This window comes from Chiloscyllium plagiosum, unplaced genomic scaffold (assembly GCF_037043375.1).
Source record: "Chiloscyllium plagiosum isolate Xiang-an unplaced genomic scaffold, Cpla_swu_hap1 HiC_scaffold_24, whole genome shotgun sequence".
Classification (NCBI taxonomy): Eukaryota; Metazoa; Chordata; class Chondrichthyes; order Orectolobiformes; family Hemiscylliidae; genus Chiloscyllium; species Chiloscyllium plagiosum.
The window spans coordinates 30,909,828-30,928,333 of NW_028270162.1; the positions used below are offsets into that span (position 1 = coordinate 30,909,828).

At 42.5% G+C, this 18,506-nt stretch overlaps 1 protein-coding gene across 8 annotated transcripts in view; it reads right to left on the bottom strand.

Moving 5' to 3' along the window:
• Positions 1 to 18,506, bottom strand: part of kdm2bb (lysine (K)-specific demethylase 2Bb) — a 199,248-nt gene that overhangs the window by 36,673 nt on the left and 144,069 nt on the right. For all 8 annotated transcript variants that reach the window (XM_088000040.1, XM_088000039.1, XM_088000043.1 and 5 more), the window contains one exon: positions 4,872 to 5,096. In XM_088000040.1, the coding sequence (XP_087856166.1) occupies positions 4,872 to 5,096 (225 nt within the window). The remainder of the gene's footprint in view (positions 1 to 4,871; positions 5,097 to 18,506) is intronic.

An 18,506-nucleotide genomic window follows, 5' to 3' on the forward strand; every position in this document is an offset into this window, starting at 1 on the left:
TCTACAATCATGAATCAGCATTACAAATAAATACGTTTAGTACAGATTGATTCAGTTTCTGAGGAGTGCTGCACATTGCGTAACCATCAGCGACATCACTACTTTGACCTTATGAGGAAGTTAAGGTCATTGATGAAGATGGTTAGGCCTAGGACACTGGCTTAAGGAACTCCTGCCAAGATGAGGCTGAACTGACTGATCTGCAGTAACCACAGCCATCTTCCTTTGCGCAAGATACGATTCCAGCTAGCAGAAAATTTCCCCCAATTTCCACCGACTCTCAAACTTTCAAAATATACAATCTTATAAACCTTGGAGATGTAAGACTGCTTTTGAAAAGTGTCTGAAATTTATGATAAATTAAAGGAGCTCATGTGACGTGCTCTGAATTTTGCCAATAATCTGATTTCAGTGCCTTGACTGTCGAGAGATGGTTTTATAGTTTTAGTGGGAAGAAGGTGCAAGATGAATATAGTTTTAAATTCTTAGGCAAGTGTTGAAAATGCTGTTGTTAAGAGTTGTGTTTTGAATTTTAAAGATAACAGAGCATTACGGTCTCAATGTTTTACCCTTGATACAAGGTCCATGTAATTCACATTCCTCATGAAGGATTTATGCCTGAAACATCAACGCTCCTGCTCCTTGGATGCTTCCTGATCTGCTCTGCTTTTCCAGTACCTCACCTTTGACTCTGATCTCCAGCATCTGCAGTCCTCACTTTCTCCATGCAATTCACATTACCTTACATTACATTGTCTTTAAGAAGGAAACAGCCTAAGATATCCCTGTAAACAGGGATAGATTTATCTATTTGTGGTGTGGTGTTGAGTGAGTTTCACAGCATCTGGTCTGCTATGGTCCAGGGTGAATTTCCTCATGTGAGCTTTCACTTCGATAATTTTGCAACCAAACTGCGAGTGAACCCATGCCCAGGGAGGCAGACAAGCTTGCCACTATTGTGACCAATTCCTTCAGTGATGACCAACTGTGGTGGTATCACCCCCAATTGACTGTAAACCCCGCTTAACCTCACTGAGGACTCTTCAGTTTTGACTTTCACAAATGATAAAATGATTGAGCAATGCAGTGGGTTTACCATGTTAACAGCCGGCAAATTTGAAATTTGACAGCTCAGATATTGATGTTACATGGTGTGTTAGAGAAGCGTATTCAACCCCCTGTATGAATGAACCACTTACTCTTCAGTGCACTGCACCATCACAAGCTGCCAACTACCACTGCTTTCAAGACAAACTGGTGGTAGTAGGTCAGCTCCTGAGTACAGAGCTTGACAGTGTGAAGTGGTGGCTGGGTTCGTCCAAAAGCAAACATGGTGACAATGGTAGTTTATCGATGTGGATAAAAGGTCCATGATGATGGTGACCATGGAACATGCAGAAAGAAGTAGGATAGCAGAATGCTGGCCAAGATGGGCACTTGATGAGCTGTTGCCACCAGGTATCCACTCTGTTTTACCTGTCAGGAACTTGCACTATCTAGTTTTTGCAGTGCAGGAAGTGAGAACTGAAAATGGTATCTAAACAGGGCAAGTTGCATCACCAAATGCTACAAGATGTTGCATTTGACCAAAAAGTCAGAAATTTTACAAGTTATGAACCAGTCTATGGAGGGTTAGTTAGGATTCGATGGGCTGAACGGCCTGCTTCCATACTGTAGGGATTCTATGATTCTAGTTATTATTTGACTCCTGTAAGCAACTGAAAATCTCTGGAGAAGAAAGTGCAAGGAACATTAAGTACTGGTAAGCCAAAAAGATCATGTCAGCAATCCCTGGGGTCAGGAACCATTGAACAGTTTCCCAGGTTTTCCCTCCACCCACAATATCAATGTGTCTAAGTGTGCGCAGGGGAAGTGTATAATGAGGTCAGTTTTAAGTGGTAGTGTTTTATGTGTCAACAGTCCATAGTTATTCATCTGTAGCTATAATCTATTTATCCATAATAAATAATCATTCTTGTAATGAAGCCCTGGTCTCTGCTTTCGGTTAACCTGGATATAAATGCAAGTATATTGAGGAAATTTGCATACTTTGATAACATCTTGCATTTTTATGAAGAAGCCAAGAGCAGCGGGGCTCGCTTTCTAGTGAACAACCTCAAGAGACATGACATCTGGAATAGCATTATTATGGAATGTAAGTATGAAGAGAAAAATTAAAGTAGAGAAAGGGGAAGTAAATTATATTCAACAAAATATGGGGATATATGTTAAAGATGTAACATGAACACTAACTTAACTATAGCATTTCCTATAGGACAGCAGGGGAATGGTGAAATTAACTTGGACTTTCTCATGGTGATTTTTGAGTGACTTATGTTGGAACCGCACTTGTGTGAACAATGCATGAAAAAGGTTTACTGCAGCTAAATGCTCCCTAAGAAATGAATAACAGGTTGATCAACAGGTGGGAAAAGTGCAACTTGATTGAAGTACCTGAAGCCTAAAACTATAAAGCAATATCATGGATTTAACATCAAAAGGCTTTTTTTTAAATCTAGGTGACCTATTATTGAGCTCATAGTGCCATTGAGACTGGATGAAATTAAGATCAAGATCAAAGCTAGGCCGCTTTACTTGAAAAATGCCTCGTCCAATGTGACTTTATCAACAAGAAGTTAACTGCTGACGATTGTGCTTATTAATCCCGAGCTTTAATGCCTTCCAAGCAGCTCACTCACTGATGAGTGAAAAACTAAGTAGGAAATGGCTGCATAGCAGCAGAGAAACATCCAATCCACCTATTCATTGCTGTGTTTGTCACCAGCAGTCTTTTCTTAACTCTTGACACTAATAGCAATTTGCATACAACACTGACTAAATTAATTCCAATAATTTTCATAATTTAAAAATGCATTTTTATTTCTGCTGGCAAAAACTGTAAATATGAATCATTCGCTAGTTTTAAATCCAAAACATATAAAACTGAGCAAAGCTGTGACCTCTACCACCTAGAAGGACAAACACAGAAATCACAAATCACCTCACGCTCTCTTCCAAGTCATATTATCATCCTGAATTGGAACTTTGCTACCGTTCCTTCATTGTCATTGGGTCAAAATCCTGCAACTCTGGCCGTTACAGCATTCCGGATGTACCTTTACCATTCCACCATGGAATCAGTGACTCATTAAGAAATTACAGTGTTTTTGTTTCTTTGGATATGGAGTAAGGTAATATGACGACCCTGCTCTCCAAAGTATACTACGTGAAGAAATATCTGAGGGTATGAACATTTTGGGTATGGGTCAGGAAAAAGAACAGGCAAGGAGGGCAAGTTACTGCAGGTCCTCCCAAAGAATGCCCCTTGCATTTATGGCACTTGCAGGTATGCATTTCTCTCCTCAATCTTGCAGTGCAAATTCACTCTCAACCACATTGCCATCCCACTTCTACACAACCTGGATTATCTTCCAATAAAGTTCCAGAACATCAGATATTTTCCAGCACTCAGTCAAGTGACTATAAATTAACATAATAATTTTGACAGAGTCAGCCAGCTACTGAACAGAGGAGCATTACGGCCAAATCTATTCAATATTTACACATGCAGTTTTTTAGTAAAATCAGGAATGTTGCCTGCTTTTCTTGCCTGATGTTAAAAGCAGTTATGTAGATTCTTTCATCATTCTAAAAGAAACGAATTAACTCAGCTTAAAATGACCACCAAATGTTGGTTCTCCCTTTTGTTAAAAAACATACTCTGAAGTTGACTGGATACCTGCAAATTCATTTGAACCATTCGCCGTTTACAATAATGAGCACACATTCTTTTGCTGCCTGGTTTCTTTTAAACTTGAAGAATAGTTAACAATCCATAACCAGCTGAATTAGAATATTTATGTGTGCTGCTCCTAAGTTTTGGTCAAGAGGATGGATGATCAGATACTGCACCTATAATTTTACTGTGTCTCAGTTGATACTTTGAAACCCACACTTCTGCAGTTCAATCACTGGTGGTTAAAAAGGCATTTGGCACGCTAGCCTTCCTTGCTCAGTCCTTTGAGTAAAGGAGTTGGGAAGTCATATTGAGGTTGTACACAACATTGGTAAGGCCTCTTCTGGAATACTGTGTCCAGTTCTGGTTGCCCCCCCAGTTACAGGAAGGATATTATCAAGCTGGAGAGTTCAGAAGAGATTTAGCAGGATGTTGCCGGGTATGGAAGGTTTGAGGTACAAAAGAAAGGCTGGGACTTTTTTCTCACTCGAGTGTAAGAAGTTGAGAGACGACCTGATAGAAGTTTACAAAATAATGCGAGGCATAGATAGAGTGAAGGGGAAAAGGATGGAGAAGTTCAAGACTTGGGGACATACTTTTAAGGTGAAAGGGGAGAGATTTTGAAATGACACGAGGGGCAAATTCTTTTCACAGTGGGTGGTTTGCTCGTGGAATGTACTTCCTGAGGAATCGGTGAATATGGATACAATTACATTTAAACGGCATTTGGATAGGTACATGAATAGGGAAGGTTCGGAGAGGTATGGGTCAGGAGTAGGCAGGTGGAACTAGTTTAGTTTTGGATTATATTTGAAATGGACTGGTTGGACCAAAGGATCTGTTTCCGTGCTGTATGACTATTACTCTATAACTGATCTGGAGTGAAATGCTAGCAGTCCACAAGGATGATGTATTGCAATGGTCCAAAATCTCTTCATTCAATATTTTATTGTGATTAAAATCTTTCACTTCAACAATTTATGAAGACTCAGTAATCCATTTTTGGTCTGGTAAGAACTGTAAGAGACTTGCTAGTATGAAAGCAATAGCCAAAAAGATTTGATCACCTTTTACACATGCCACTTTTTCCCACAAATGTGTTAAAATTGAAACATTTCACCATGTCGTAACTTACAGCAATGCACTGCCTCATGATACAGGACTGCTTCATTCTCCCTGGTCCTCCAAACTTCTTCATGTCCTTGCAGAAATGGCACTCCCCACATTCTGTTCTTCGGCATGCCTCGCATTTTCGACACCTTGTTCTCCTCCTGCGCGCTCCAGCTGTAGCCCTGTTCGCAGCAAGCTTCACAGCTGCAGAAGTTCCAAGCTTTCCTTTTGGCCTTCCTACTGCTCTATGCTGTAAAACATTTAATAAAAAAGCAGAATCTAAATTACCCCAGTTTGTTCAAACATTTCTGTTTCGCAGATTTTAAACAAGTACCAAAATTTAGTATAAGGCAATGAGCATTTCCCTGTTCTTTAAATGGCTGTACAGATGTCCGTATTCATAGCATAGTCATGGGAAAGGATATACCATAAGGGCAAAAAGACAAATCAGTATGCTAATTCACAAAAGTTGGCTAAATCTATATCCCAGCACCAAGTAGTCAGTACTGCAGAAGTGCTTCATTATGTGAAAGATGTACCAACAGGCCACTCCCTGGTTACTGTACATCTCTTTCAAGACTAGCAATAATACTCAGTAGTTTTATAATATGATAAACATATTATCAATATCACAAGTTAGATTAATTGTAAATATGAATGTTTTAAAGGAATTTGGACTCCCTCAGACTTTATTTATCTAAACAATGCAGCAAATATTAGAGATTTCCAGCACAACCACATCAAGGAACTAGGCAATGGGATTAACTGAATTGGATTAAAAGCAACTTGCTCCTTGTAGTTGTTTCTTGCTTTCTCCTTAGAAGTTGTTTGAAGTCAAAAAGTCAGAAATTAATCACAAAACTGCCATTGCAAATTTCTACTGTTGACATTTTGGAGAAATAATTAACACAGCCTCTGCGAATAACTCACCTCAAGTGGATACACATTATGAGAGTTAGCAAATAAACTGAATCAATACATTCCCTCACACAGATGAGGTCCCTGGCACAGCCTCATACATAAATGACATTAGTCGTCATTACTTTCCTCCTCAAATGCTCATCTGTCAGCATAATAAAACCCATACTATAACTGGTGCGCATTTCCTGACATCATAACACACTTCCTGTGTCAGTTCTAATCGCATACAATTTCCTGCCTAGTCTTTTGCACCAAAAAGCAACTTGAGAGCATGGAGCTGGTTCAATGTGGGTGAAAGCATCAACAAGAATCTGGTGCTGCCATATACAATGTGGAAGCTGCACTTGTCCCTACAGGTGGTATAAATCCTTTGGGAATTTTGGGAAGTGGTTGCATGGGAATGGGAAGAGAGTCCACTCATGGATAAATGTGACTGTACATTCTAGCAATGAACAGTCCCAACAGATTTGTATTCAAGAATTAGACATGTCCGGAACCAAGCTGTTCCTGTAAAGCAATAGCAGCATCTACCTGGCAATGTGGAAAACTGTTGTGTCCTGTCCACACAAAGCAGTACAAATCCAATCTAGCTAATTGATGGAAGGGGGTGTTAATAGTGCTATTTAGCATGCACTTCCTCAGAAATAACTGATCCCTGACACTCCATTTCAGTTTCACCAATGATCTGACCTTATTACCACCTTGCTCCAAACGTGAACAAAAGAGCTAAACTCTAGAGGGGAGATAAGGATGTGTGCCCTTGCCCTCAAGGTAATATTTGACCCAGTATGGCTCCAAGGAAGTCTATGGAAAGGAGGGGTAAACCCTCTACTGGTTAGAGTGACCTTCTTGACCACTCTATCCACCTGTGCAGCAACCTCCAGGGTACAATGGACCTACACTCCCATATCTCTCTGCCCATCAACTTTTCCCAAGGCTCTTCTGTTCATTGTATAATTTGCTCTGGAATTAGACTTGCCTAAATGCATCACCTCTCATTTGTCTAGATTGAAAACCATCTGCCACCTTTCTGCCCAACTCTCCGGTCTATCTATATCTCCTGTATTCTCCAACAGTCCCTTATGCTTTCTGCTACTCCACCAATCTTCGTGTCATCTGCAAACTTGCTGATCATACCAATAGTGTCCTCTTCCAGATCATTTAGGTATATTACAAACAACAGTGGCCCCAATACTGAGCCCTGTGGAACACCACTGGTCACCTTTCTCCATTTCGAGAAACTCCCTTCAACTACTACTCTCTGTCTCCTGTTGCTCAACCAGTTCTTTATCCACCTAGCTAGAACACCCTGCACACCATATGACTTCACTTTCTCCATTAGTCTACCATGGAGAACCTTATCAAAAGCCTTACTAAAGTCCATGTATATGACATCAACAGCCCTTCTTTCATCTATCAACTTGGTCACTTCCTCAAAGAACAACTCTATTAAGTTGGTAAGGCACGATCTCTCCTGCACAAAACCATGCTGCCTATCACTGATTAGCCCATTATTTTCTAAATATAAATAGATCCTATCCCTCAGTACCTTCTCCAGCAACTTTCCCACCACCGATGTCAGGCTCACTGGTCTGTAGTTACCCGGAATATCCCTACTACCCTGAAATGGAACTTGAAAGACTCTTTGTGCTCCAAATTTCCAAAGCCATTCCCCAATTAGAAAATAATCCACACTTTACTTTTCTTATCAAGGGCATAACATCACACTTTTACACACTGTATTCCATCTGCCATTTCTTGGCCACTCTCTATGCCTATCCAAGTCCTTCTACAGCCTCCCTGCTTCCTCAACACCACTTGTCTATCCACCTATCTTTGTGTCATCTGCAGACTTGGTATCAGTGCCCTCAGTTCCTTCATCCAGATCATTAATATATCACATGAATAACTTTGGTTCCATCACTGACCCCTGCACAGTTCCACTAGTCACCACTTCTGCGAACGCCACGACAAATGTCATTGCTGCCCCTGCGGTTGCCACCAAACGCATCACGTCTACCCCCATGCCACCGTTCACATCACTTCTCTGGTGATGTCACTCATGATGTCACCGGTGAGCACATGACCATCCCCCTAGTCCAGAGACAGTGTCCACTCCAACTCCAGGTTTACATCAGGCCCTAGCACTGCCAGGTATTCACTATCCCCCCAGACCTCTCGCTCAATGAGTATGAATGATCAGTTCTCAGTAAACATCTTAGCTTCATCTCGCTACGCGCCCCGGTCAAGGAATTTCGTACGCACTGCGATATTGAACTTTTCTTCTGCTGCCTCTGTGTCTACTTTTTCGATCACAACTCCCATCCACCTTCCAAAGACCCCCTTCTCCCACCTCCAACATATTCCATCCTCCTGGACATCCCCTCTTTTATCTCCAACTACAGACATTGATCGTCTCAACCTGAAAACTCCTCTTACCCACTCCAATCTCTCACCCTCGCAACACGCAGCCCTCCACTTCCTCTAATCCAACCCCAACCTCAAACCAGCTGACAAGGGGGGGGATGCATGATAGTATGGCACACCGAACTCAACCACACCAAAGCCAGGCGCCAACTCAGTGACATCGCCTCCTACCACCCCTTGGGAGGGGAAATTGCAGTCCTTGAAATAAGAGGTAATCCGAGATATCCTGGAGTGGAATGGCTCTTTTTGGGAGCAGATATGGTGGAGGCAGAGGAATTGGGAATAAGGGATTGTGTTTTTACAGGAGGTGGGGAGGGAGGAAGTGTAGTTAAGGTAGCTCTGGGAGTCGCTGGGTTTGAAATAGATGTCCGTGTTGAGTCGGTCGCTGGAGAACGAGACAGAGAGGTCTAGGACAGGGAAGGAGGTTTTGGAGATGGTCCACGTGAACTTGTGGTCAGGCTGTAAGGTATTGGTGAAGTTGATGAACTGTTCAACCTCTTTGTGGGAGCATAAGGTGGCGCTGATACAGTCATCAATGTAGTGGAGGAAAATTTGGGGGATGGTGCCGATGTAACTGCGCAAGATGGATTGTTCCACATATCCTGCATAGAGGCTGCCCATAGCTGGGGCTCATGTAAATGTCCTGAAGAAGGGCTTATGCCCGAAACATCGATTCTCCTGTTCCCTGGATGCTGCCTGACCTGCTGCGCTTTTCCAGCAACACATTTTCAGCTCTGATCTCCAACATCTGCAGACCTCACTTTCTCCTCATGTAAATGTCCATGGCTAACCCTTCTTGTTTGTGGGAAGTGGCAGGATTCGAAGGAGAACATGTTGAAGGTGAGGACCAGTTCTGCCAATTGAATGAGTTTGTCGGTGGAGGGAACTGGTTGGATCGGTGAGAGAGGAAGGAACAGAGAGCTCTAAACCTTCGTCATAGGGGATGGAGATGTATAGGGACTGGATTCCATGGTGAAGATGAGATGTTGGGGATCGGAAAATCAAAATCACGGAGGAGGTGGAGGGCATGGGTGGTGCCCTGAATAGATGTGGGGAATTCATGGACCAAGGGTGACAGGACAGAGTCCGAGGTAGGAGGAGATTAATTTGGTGGGGCAGGACCAGGTGGAGACAATTGGTCAACCGGGGCAATCAGGTTTGTGGATTTTGGCTAAGAGGCAGAACTGATGGGTGGAGCAGGGTTGGGGAGTTATGAGGTTGGAGGCATTGGATTGAAGATTCCCTCAGGTGATGGGGTCATTGATGGTTTGGTGCCATCTTGAAGAAGACTACTCTGCCTTCTGCTAATCAACCTACAATCTGAACACATCTCATTTCTAATCTGTCAACTGGTTAGCTTTTCTACCAGTTAATTTAAGCCTGATCCTCTCGTACTTCAAATATCTCTCTATTTTGGTTTACTATCCTTATTGTTGATTTTAATATTCTTTTCTACTTAAATTTCTAATAAATCTAACAATTCAACAGCCAATTTGTTTGCACTGCACGTTAGCCTGCAACATGGCTGTGGGAAAGAAAGCAACTTGCACAACACAATAGTAATCAATATTACCTTTGAAAATAAGCATTCTTTGCATTTGAGCACAAATCTATTGTGAATACAGACCTCATAATAAAGCGACTTCAACGACTAATTTCCTTAAGTTCTCAATTAACACAAAAGACTTTTGTTAAACATCCTGGTTGAATGGCAGTCCCAATATGCTAATTTACTCTGCGCACTGAGAACGAATAAATGCTACAAGACTGTTTTGTCATTTGTGCCAGCAGTTTTTAAACAATTTCAGCCAAGATATATTAATATATATCAGTAAAATGTCACATATTGGTGGAAACGTAAGTGTAGGTGTGTCAAATCCATGTGGCACAGTTTATGAGCAGTGGGGCCAACATTGGACATTTAAATTGGACAGTTGTCGAGCACTAAACGACTGCAAAACAAAGAATTGATGGTTTTTCAAGCTTAAGGTAGACTGGATACTCCTAATGTAGGTAAAAACAATGACTGCAGATGCTGGAAACCAGATTCTGGATCAGTGGTGCTGGAAGAGCACAGCAGTTCAGGCAGCATCCGAGAAGCAGCAAAATCGACGTTTCGGGCAAAAGCCCTTCATCAGGAATAAAGGCAGAGAGCCTGAAGGGTGGAGAGATAAGCTAGAGGAGGGTGGGGGTGGGGAGAAAGTAGCATAGAGTACAATAGGTGAGTGGGGGAGGGGATGAAGGTGCAGGCACTGAGGCGAGTTTGTTTCAGGACATGGTTGAAGTGCCTACACCTTCATCCCCTCCCCCACTCACCTATTATACTCTATGCTACTCTCTCCCCACCCCCACCCACCCTCTAGCTTATCTCTCCACCCTTCAGGCTCTCTGCCTTTATTCCTGATGAAGGGCTTTTGCCCGAAACGTCGATTTTGCTGCTTCTCGGATACTCCTAATGGCCTGAGTCAAAAAATGTGGCGCTTGAAAAGCACAGCAGGTCAGGCAGCAACAAGCAAGGGAGTCGACCTTTTGGACATAAGCCCTTCACAAGGAAGGGCATATGTTCAAAACATCAACTCTCCTGCTCCTCGGATGTTGCCTGATCTGCTGTGCCTTTCCAGCCCCACGCTTTCCGACTCACTTTCCAGCATCTGCAGACCTCACTTTCTCTCACTCCTAATGGCCTAAACAGGATACTCACCCACCCACTTTGAATAATTATCCTTGGTGGATCAAAGTCATTGTTCAATTTTATAATGTAATCAGTCATAGCAAACCAATCAAACAACAAAACAGAAAGATGCGCCTTCCCTACATAATCAGTACTAAAGTGTGAAACATTAGCCTTTTAGTGATTATCACAATTTTATCTTGCATGGAGAGCTTATTCAATTCAAATTCATCTATTCAGGGGTACAAGAAAACCATAAACTAATTAAATTTGTTTCCACATGCTTCTGGTTGAAAGTAGCACCTCTATGAAATGAATACATTTTAAAAAACGAACTTATTATAGCATTTGAATTTTTTGAATTAGGTTAATTTTCTGGCCTTAAAGACTATTTTGAGCACCTGCACTGAAACTGTTAAAATAAATCCTGACATCTATCTTAGATGATTAAGAGATCATTTAAGTCAATGTTTTAGTGTGGTTACTAGTTCATTAAATACTATCGATAATGTCCTTTTGAAATATAAATTCTGACACAAAAGAAAACAAAACTCATCAATGCTTTTCCCATACTCAGTTATCTCTAAGTTTGTTTGAGAGGTGGCTGGGGTAACTGCAAAACATTTTTATGTGAAGTGAGATCACAGAATTATTCGTTAATCCCATATTCATTGCCTATTTACTGTATCTTTCCAAACAGAAATACTGTGCATTTTGTATCCATGTAGTTTTTCCTGTAAAACCTTTTTATAAACTATTTCCAAAGGCAAGAGAGATGATGATTTAATCGTTAATTTTTTTTTCGAAAGATTAAATTAGATTAATAAATAAAAAGGTGCAGTACATGGAGCAAAACAATTTGCCAAGGGAAGACGTGCACCCATTCAAATTTAGGTTTTCAACTGGCTTCTTCATTTTTGCACGGTTTAAAGTCAAGCTACCTTCAGATCAAATTTGATTACTCCTAGTCATTTCTGATTATGCATTCACGAAAGACATTATATCATAATATTGGCAGAAAACAATAATGCTGACGATTTAGTATCAAATACTATGTATTATTTCTGGATCACTCTTGCCATCCCTTCACTACCTCTAAATTGTCAACATGCAATACCAGATGATGAGGAAACATTTCATCCAACTACAAACTGGAAAAAACGAAACCGTTGGCTTTTGTTGAGCCGCACTTTGGTGTGTGATGGATGTTTTGATTGGGGGGGGGGGGGGGAGAGACAGACCTTGTAACACCTTTGGTTTCATATCTTACCACGAAATAAGATATCAATCTCATACCCGTACCCTCACTGGACCATGGAAATAAAGCCACAACCTGCCCAGTCAACAATGCAAAGTTCTCCTCACTGACCCTTGGCATTTGCCCTAAAATTAGAAGGGCTGTCCACAGACATGTCAAGTACAAGCCTGACAGTTACACTCACTGAATTGACATCTTACAGCTAGTAACCCAAACACCTCCATCACTATTACTAGACAAGGGGGAGGGACAATGGCCTAGGGGTATTATTGCTAGACTATTAATCCAGAGACCAAGGTAATGTTCTGGGGATCTAGGTTCAAAAACTGTCACGGCAGATGCTGAAATTTGAATTTAAACTAAAATCTGGAATTAAAAGTCTAACAACAATCATTAAGCCATTATCGATTATCAGGAAAATCCTATTTGGTTCACTAATATCCTTTAAGGAAGGAAACTGTCATTCTTACTTGGTCCGGTTTAATTGTGAATCCAGACCCAAAGGAATGCGAATGATTTACAATTGCCCTCTGGGCAACTGTGGTTGGACACAGAATGAGTGCCTAGCCTGTGATGCCCACATTCTATGAATGATTTTTTTCAAAAATATTCTGTTACATTGCCAGAACAGACCCACTAAAGATGATGTTATGGTGGCATACAATCAGTAGGAGTGAGCCGCATAAATCTCAAAGCAAGGAAACATGGAAAATAAGCCAATTACTGCCTCCCTCTGCTGATCAATTAGCATTCCTTCACGCTGAACATCACTTTCAAATGTACATAGAATCATAGAAATCCTACAGTGTGGAAAGAGGCCATTTGGCTCAACAAGTCCCCATTCCTTTAATTCTATTACTCTACATTTCCCATGACTAATACGCCTAACCTGCACATCTCTGAACACTATGGGCAATTTAGCATAGCCAATTCACATAACCTGCACATCTTTGGACTGTGGGAGGAAATCGGAGCACCTGGAGGAAACCCACACAGACCCGGGGAGAATGTCCACACATACAGTCGCCAGAGGGTGGAATCGAACCTAGGTCCCTGGTGCTGTGAGGCAGCAGTGCCAACCACTGAGCCATCGTGCCACCCCATGGACACTGAAGTATCCACACCGAGTACTTCAATGTCCATCACGTGAAACATTGGGGCTGCAGCAGCTGGTAAGAGAACTAATTCAGGGGAAAGCCTAATTAACTTTGTCCTCTCCAATCTGTCACATATGCATCCATCAATGGAAGGATTAATAATGAGGACTAACGCACAGTCCTAGTGGAAACAAAATCCTTTGCTTATGCTGACAATATCCTCCATCATGTTCTGTAGCACTACCACTACCACTGTGCTAAGTAGCAGAGATTCACAACAGATTAGCCAGCTCAAAACTGGGCATCCATTAGGCACTTTGGAACCATCAACGTCATTACTTTATTCAATCACAATCTCAAATCTTCTGACCTGGTATATCCCTTATTCTACCATTACCAATCTGGGTACCAATGCTGGTTCAATCAGAAGTGCAGAACAGCATGCCAACAGCCACACCACGGGTATGTAAAATAAGGTGTCAAAATGGTGAGACTACAACACAGGACAGCAAAGCATGCTAAGCACTGAAATAGCGTGCAATAGGTAGAACAAAGGAATTCCACAACAAATTAACCAGATCTGCAGTTCTGCCACATTCAGTTACGAATGAAAGTTGAAGTAAACAACTAACAAGAGGAGGGTCCACAAACATCCCATTCACAATGATGGAACATCTAAGCACATTAGTGCAAAAGACAAAGCATTGAAATCCTCTTCAAAAGGAGCAGGATGAACCATCCACTTGGTACTTCTCACTGAAGCCCTCAGGATTCTCACAGAATCCAATTCCACATTTAACATGATTTTTATGAAAATTCATGCTGAAAACATCTATTTTCAGGAATGCAACTCCAGTTTTAAGTGGAAAGGTCCTGTATATCACCATTCTTTCAGAGTGCCCAGATAAAACGCTGAAACACCCTCCATAATAAGACTGTACTTAGATTTCAGTCTTCAACCAACTCAATTCAATTCAATTCTCATGATAGCATGAAACAACTAAAGTACTGGATACAAAGTTATGAGGCTCTACTATCTTCAGTATTACAGCCAGGATACAGTATTGTGTTCCAGAACTAGCTGTGTATCTAGTTAAACTTTTACACAAATCCTCTAACATCAACATCCACAGGACAATGTGCAAAATTGCCCAGGTATACCTTGATGACATATCTAACCCAGCTAAATGTCACCCCACTAGCCTGCTGTCAATCATCAACAAGATGGTGGAAGGTGTTATTAACACGCTATCAAGCAGTACTTCCTCCCCAATGCTCAATTTTACTTTCAAACCCCGTTGCAGCACTGGCCCAGGCATGGGATGGACAAAAGAGAGCTGAAAATGTGTTGCTGGAACAGCGCAGCAGGTCAGGCAGCATCCAGGGAACAGGAGAATCGACGTTTCGGGCATAAGCCCTTCTTCAGGAATGAGGAAAGTGAGTCCAGCAGGCTAAGATAAAAGGTAGGGCGGAGGGACTTGGGGGAGGGGTGTTGGAAATGCGATAGGTGGAAAGAGGTCAAGGTGAGGGTGATAGGTCAGACTGGGGTGGGGGCGGAGAGGTCAGGAAGAAGATTGCAGGTTAGGAAGGCGGTGCTGAGTTCGATGGATTTGACTGAGACAAGGTGGGGGAGGGGAAATGAGGAAATTGGTGAAATCCGAGTTCATCCCTTGTGGTTGGAGGGTTCCTGGCGGAAGATGAGGCGCTCTTCCTCCAACCGTCGTGCTGTTGTGGTCTGGCGATGGAGGAGTCCAAAGACCTGCATATCTTGGTGGAGTGGGAGGGGGAGTTGAAGTGTTGAGCCACAGGGTGGTTGGGTTGGTTGGTCCGGGTGTCCCAGACGGTTGGAGGAAGAGCGCCTCATCTTCCGCCTAGGTATGCAGGTCTTTGGACTCCTCCATATCCGCCTAGGAACCCTCCAACCACAAGGGATGAACTCGGATTTCACCAGTTTCCTCATTTCCCCTCCCCCCACCTTGTCTCAGTCAAATCCATCGAACTCAGCACCGCCTTCCTAACCTGCAATCTTCTTCCTGACCTCTCCACCCCCACCCCAGTCTGACCTATCACCCTCACCTTGACCTCTTTCCACCTATCGCATTTCCAACGCCCCTCCCCCAAGTCCCTCCTCCCTACCTTTTATCTTAGCCTGCTGGACACACTTTCCTCATTCCTGAAGAAGGGCTTATGCCCGAAACGTCGATTCTCCTGTTCCCTGGATGCTACCTGACCTGCTGCGCTGTTCCAGCAACACATTTTCAGCTCTGATCTCCAGCATCTGCAGACCTCACTTTCTCCTCATGGACAAAAGAGACCAGATCCAGCAGTGATGTGAGGTTGTCTAGCCTGCGGTATTCAAAACAGTATTCAAACATGTGAAGCAACAAATTCAGCAAAATTTAGGCTGGTGGGAATCAAAATTCTCACTCTTTGGGAATTGTACCATGCACAAGGGCAGATGGTTGCAGTTGTTTGAAGTCAATCCTCTCAGCCTCAAGACATTAGTACAGAAGTTCCTCATGGAAGTATTTTACGCCCAACCATTTTCAGCTATTTCATCAACAATCTTTCCCCCAGCACAAGGTGAGAAATAGAGACATTTGCTGATGATTGCACAGTACACAATACCATCCACAATTCTTCAGATACTGAAACAGTTCATGCCTGCAAGACCTGGACAAGATTCAGCCTTTGACTGATAGGTGGCAGGTAACATTTGTGTCATCTCCAACAAAAAAGTAAACCATCTCCCCTTGATGTTCATTTGCACTGTCATTTCCTCAACCGTCAGAATGCTGAAGGTTCACTTTTGACCAGAAACTTAACTAGACTGGCCATATAAACATTATGACTGCAAGAGATGGTCAGAGCTACAAATTCTGTGGCAACTATCTCATCTCCTAACTCCCCAAAGACTGCCTGCCATCTGTACAGCAGACATCAGGAGTGTGTTTACACACTTTCAATTTACCTGGACGAGTGCAGTTGCAACAATACTTATGGTCAACATTATCCAGGATCATGCAGCCCCCTTGATTTGCACACCATCCACCACCTTAAAATAACACCACCTCCACTACGACCACACAAAGGCAGAAGTGTGTACCATCTAAAACGTGCATTCAACAACATGTCAACCTTTCTTTCACAGCACCCCCTAACCTATGAATGATTCCTCCTGGGAGGTAAAAAGGATTACCACCGCCTTCAAGTTCCCCTCCCACTGTCTGATGTCGAACTAGACATGGGGTTCACATTAGGGGTTATTCCACTTTAACACTGATAAGTTATTTGGACTAGAAAGCTCACTGGGCATGAGATTTGTTTTAATGTTATTAACTGCAATGTATTGGCTGACACAACTGTCACCATTTTGGAATCGCTTCTCCCTCAAGCAGTTCTTGAGGCCACCTCCCAACATTCAATACAGTGCTGCTGGAGTTCTGCAGCAGGGATCCACCAGGCCCCAGACAATCAGAGCCAAATAATATGCGTTCCCTGCCAGCTGAGAGGCCAACACCAGTCCACACATAGGCAGCATGTCAGAGCCACTGCTCTAGTCTGGCAGGGCGTTGTCTCCCTCCACAAGCCGGCAGCAGAACAGCAGACTGGAGCCACAGCTGGCAAAATAACACAGCAGAGTCACCAAACTCCATCCAGAGCAGCTATCACTATCCACATCCAGCCTGTGCAAAACCCAGAGGCTCCCCCATACTGCTCTATCAGTTCTGCTGCAGGAACCATGTAGCCTGACCACCAGGGGAGGAAGTGCCAGTGAACCCAGCCACAATTGACACTCCGCTGATCAGGAAGACAGAAAGAAAGAAAGAAAGACCAAGGACACTATGTCCAGGAGAAGGTGTCCTGGTGAGCAATGGCCCGAAAGGACTCTGGAGGCAGTGATTCCAATTTAGCAAGGAAACAACAGCCTCAGCACATGGCGCACAGCACAGAGCCTGGGAAGCAAGGCCCTAGCTTCACTCATGGTTTGCTACAGAATGGATTAAAGATAGAATATTACATTTTCCTTTTATACCAGAAGCTTGATATTTATTTTAATATTTACTTAATTTACCAATGAAAGAATTTCACCATTTAAAAGTACTGCCCTCCAGCTTAGAAAGATACAGATATAATGTTTTAACTTTTTTCTGTTAAGGAAGGTCTCACAGAATCCAATTCCACATTTAACATGATTTCTATGGAAATTCATGCTTCATTTAAAGCCTCTATTTTCAGAAATACAATGCCAATTTTAAGTGGAAGATCCTGTATATTACCATTTCTTCAAAATCCCTCGATAAAAGACTAAAATACCTTCTGTAATAACACTGTCCAACATCACATTGACTGCAGCAGTTCAAGAAGGTAATGCTCAAATTCTACGAATGCAGCCTAGTTACATCTTTACTTCTGCCTCAGCTCACCTGGTGCTGAAACTCTCATTCATGCCTTTGTAGTTCCTGAACTCAATGATTCCAACATCTTCCTGACAACTTCTCACATTTTACCCATGGTGAACTTCAGGTCACCCAAGATTCTACTGTAATGCCATGTCCTAACTTACACCAAATTACATTTGATTGCGCCTATACTGGCAGACCCACACTGGCTCACAGTTAAGGAATATGGTAATTTTAAAATTCTAAATCTTGCTTTTATCCAGGGCTTCGGCCCCTCAAATCTCTAACCTCTTGCATACCTGCAACATCCCAAGCTAACTGCACTTCTCCAAACTCTGCCCATTCCAAATCCTCTATTTTCTTTGCTTCACCCATGACTGCCAAGTTTTTGACAGTCTTGACTCTTAGCTCATGACTTCGCCTTCCTTAAAACCCATTTGATTAATCTTTTCATCGACTGCCCAAACATCAAGTTTCAAATTTTGCTCTGTAACAATCCTATGAAGCTCTTTATGACTTTCACTACATAAAAGGTGCTTTATAAACTACAGTTGTTGCCAGCCATTGCATAACGTTAGTGTAAGCTGCTGTTGGCTGTGAACGACTACCAAAATCGAGAATTTTCAGTTGGAAGATGGAAAAGTGTGTTGAGAAATATTTTTATAAATGTACACAAACTGTATGTAAGATGGAATGTAAAAGTGCAATTCTTCCCCTTGTTTGCAAAAGAACCAAATACAGAGTTAAAAAGTGTGGCGCTGGAAAAGCACAGCCAGTCAGGCAGCATCTGAGGAGCAGGAGAGTCAACATTTTGAGCATAAGGAATTTTGTGTGTGTGCGCGTGAGAGTGAGTGAATGAGATAAATGGGAGGGGGTGGGGTTG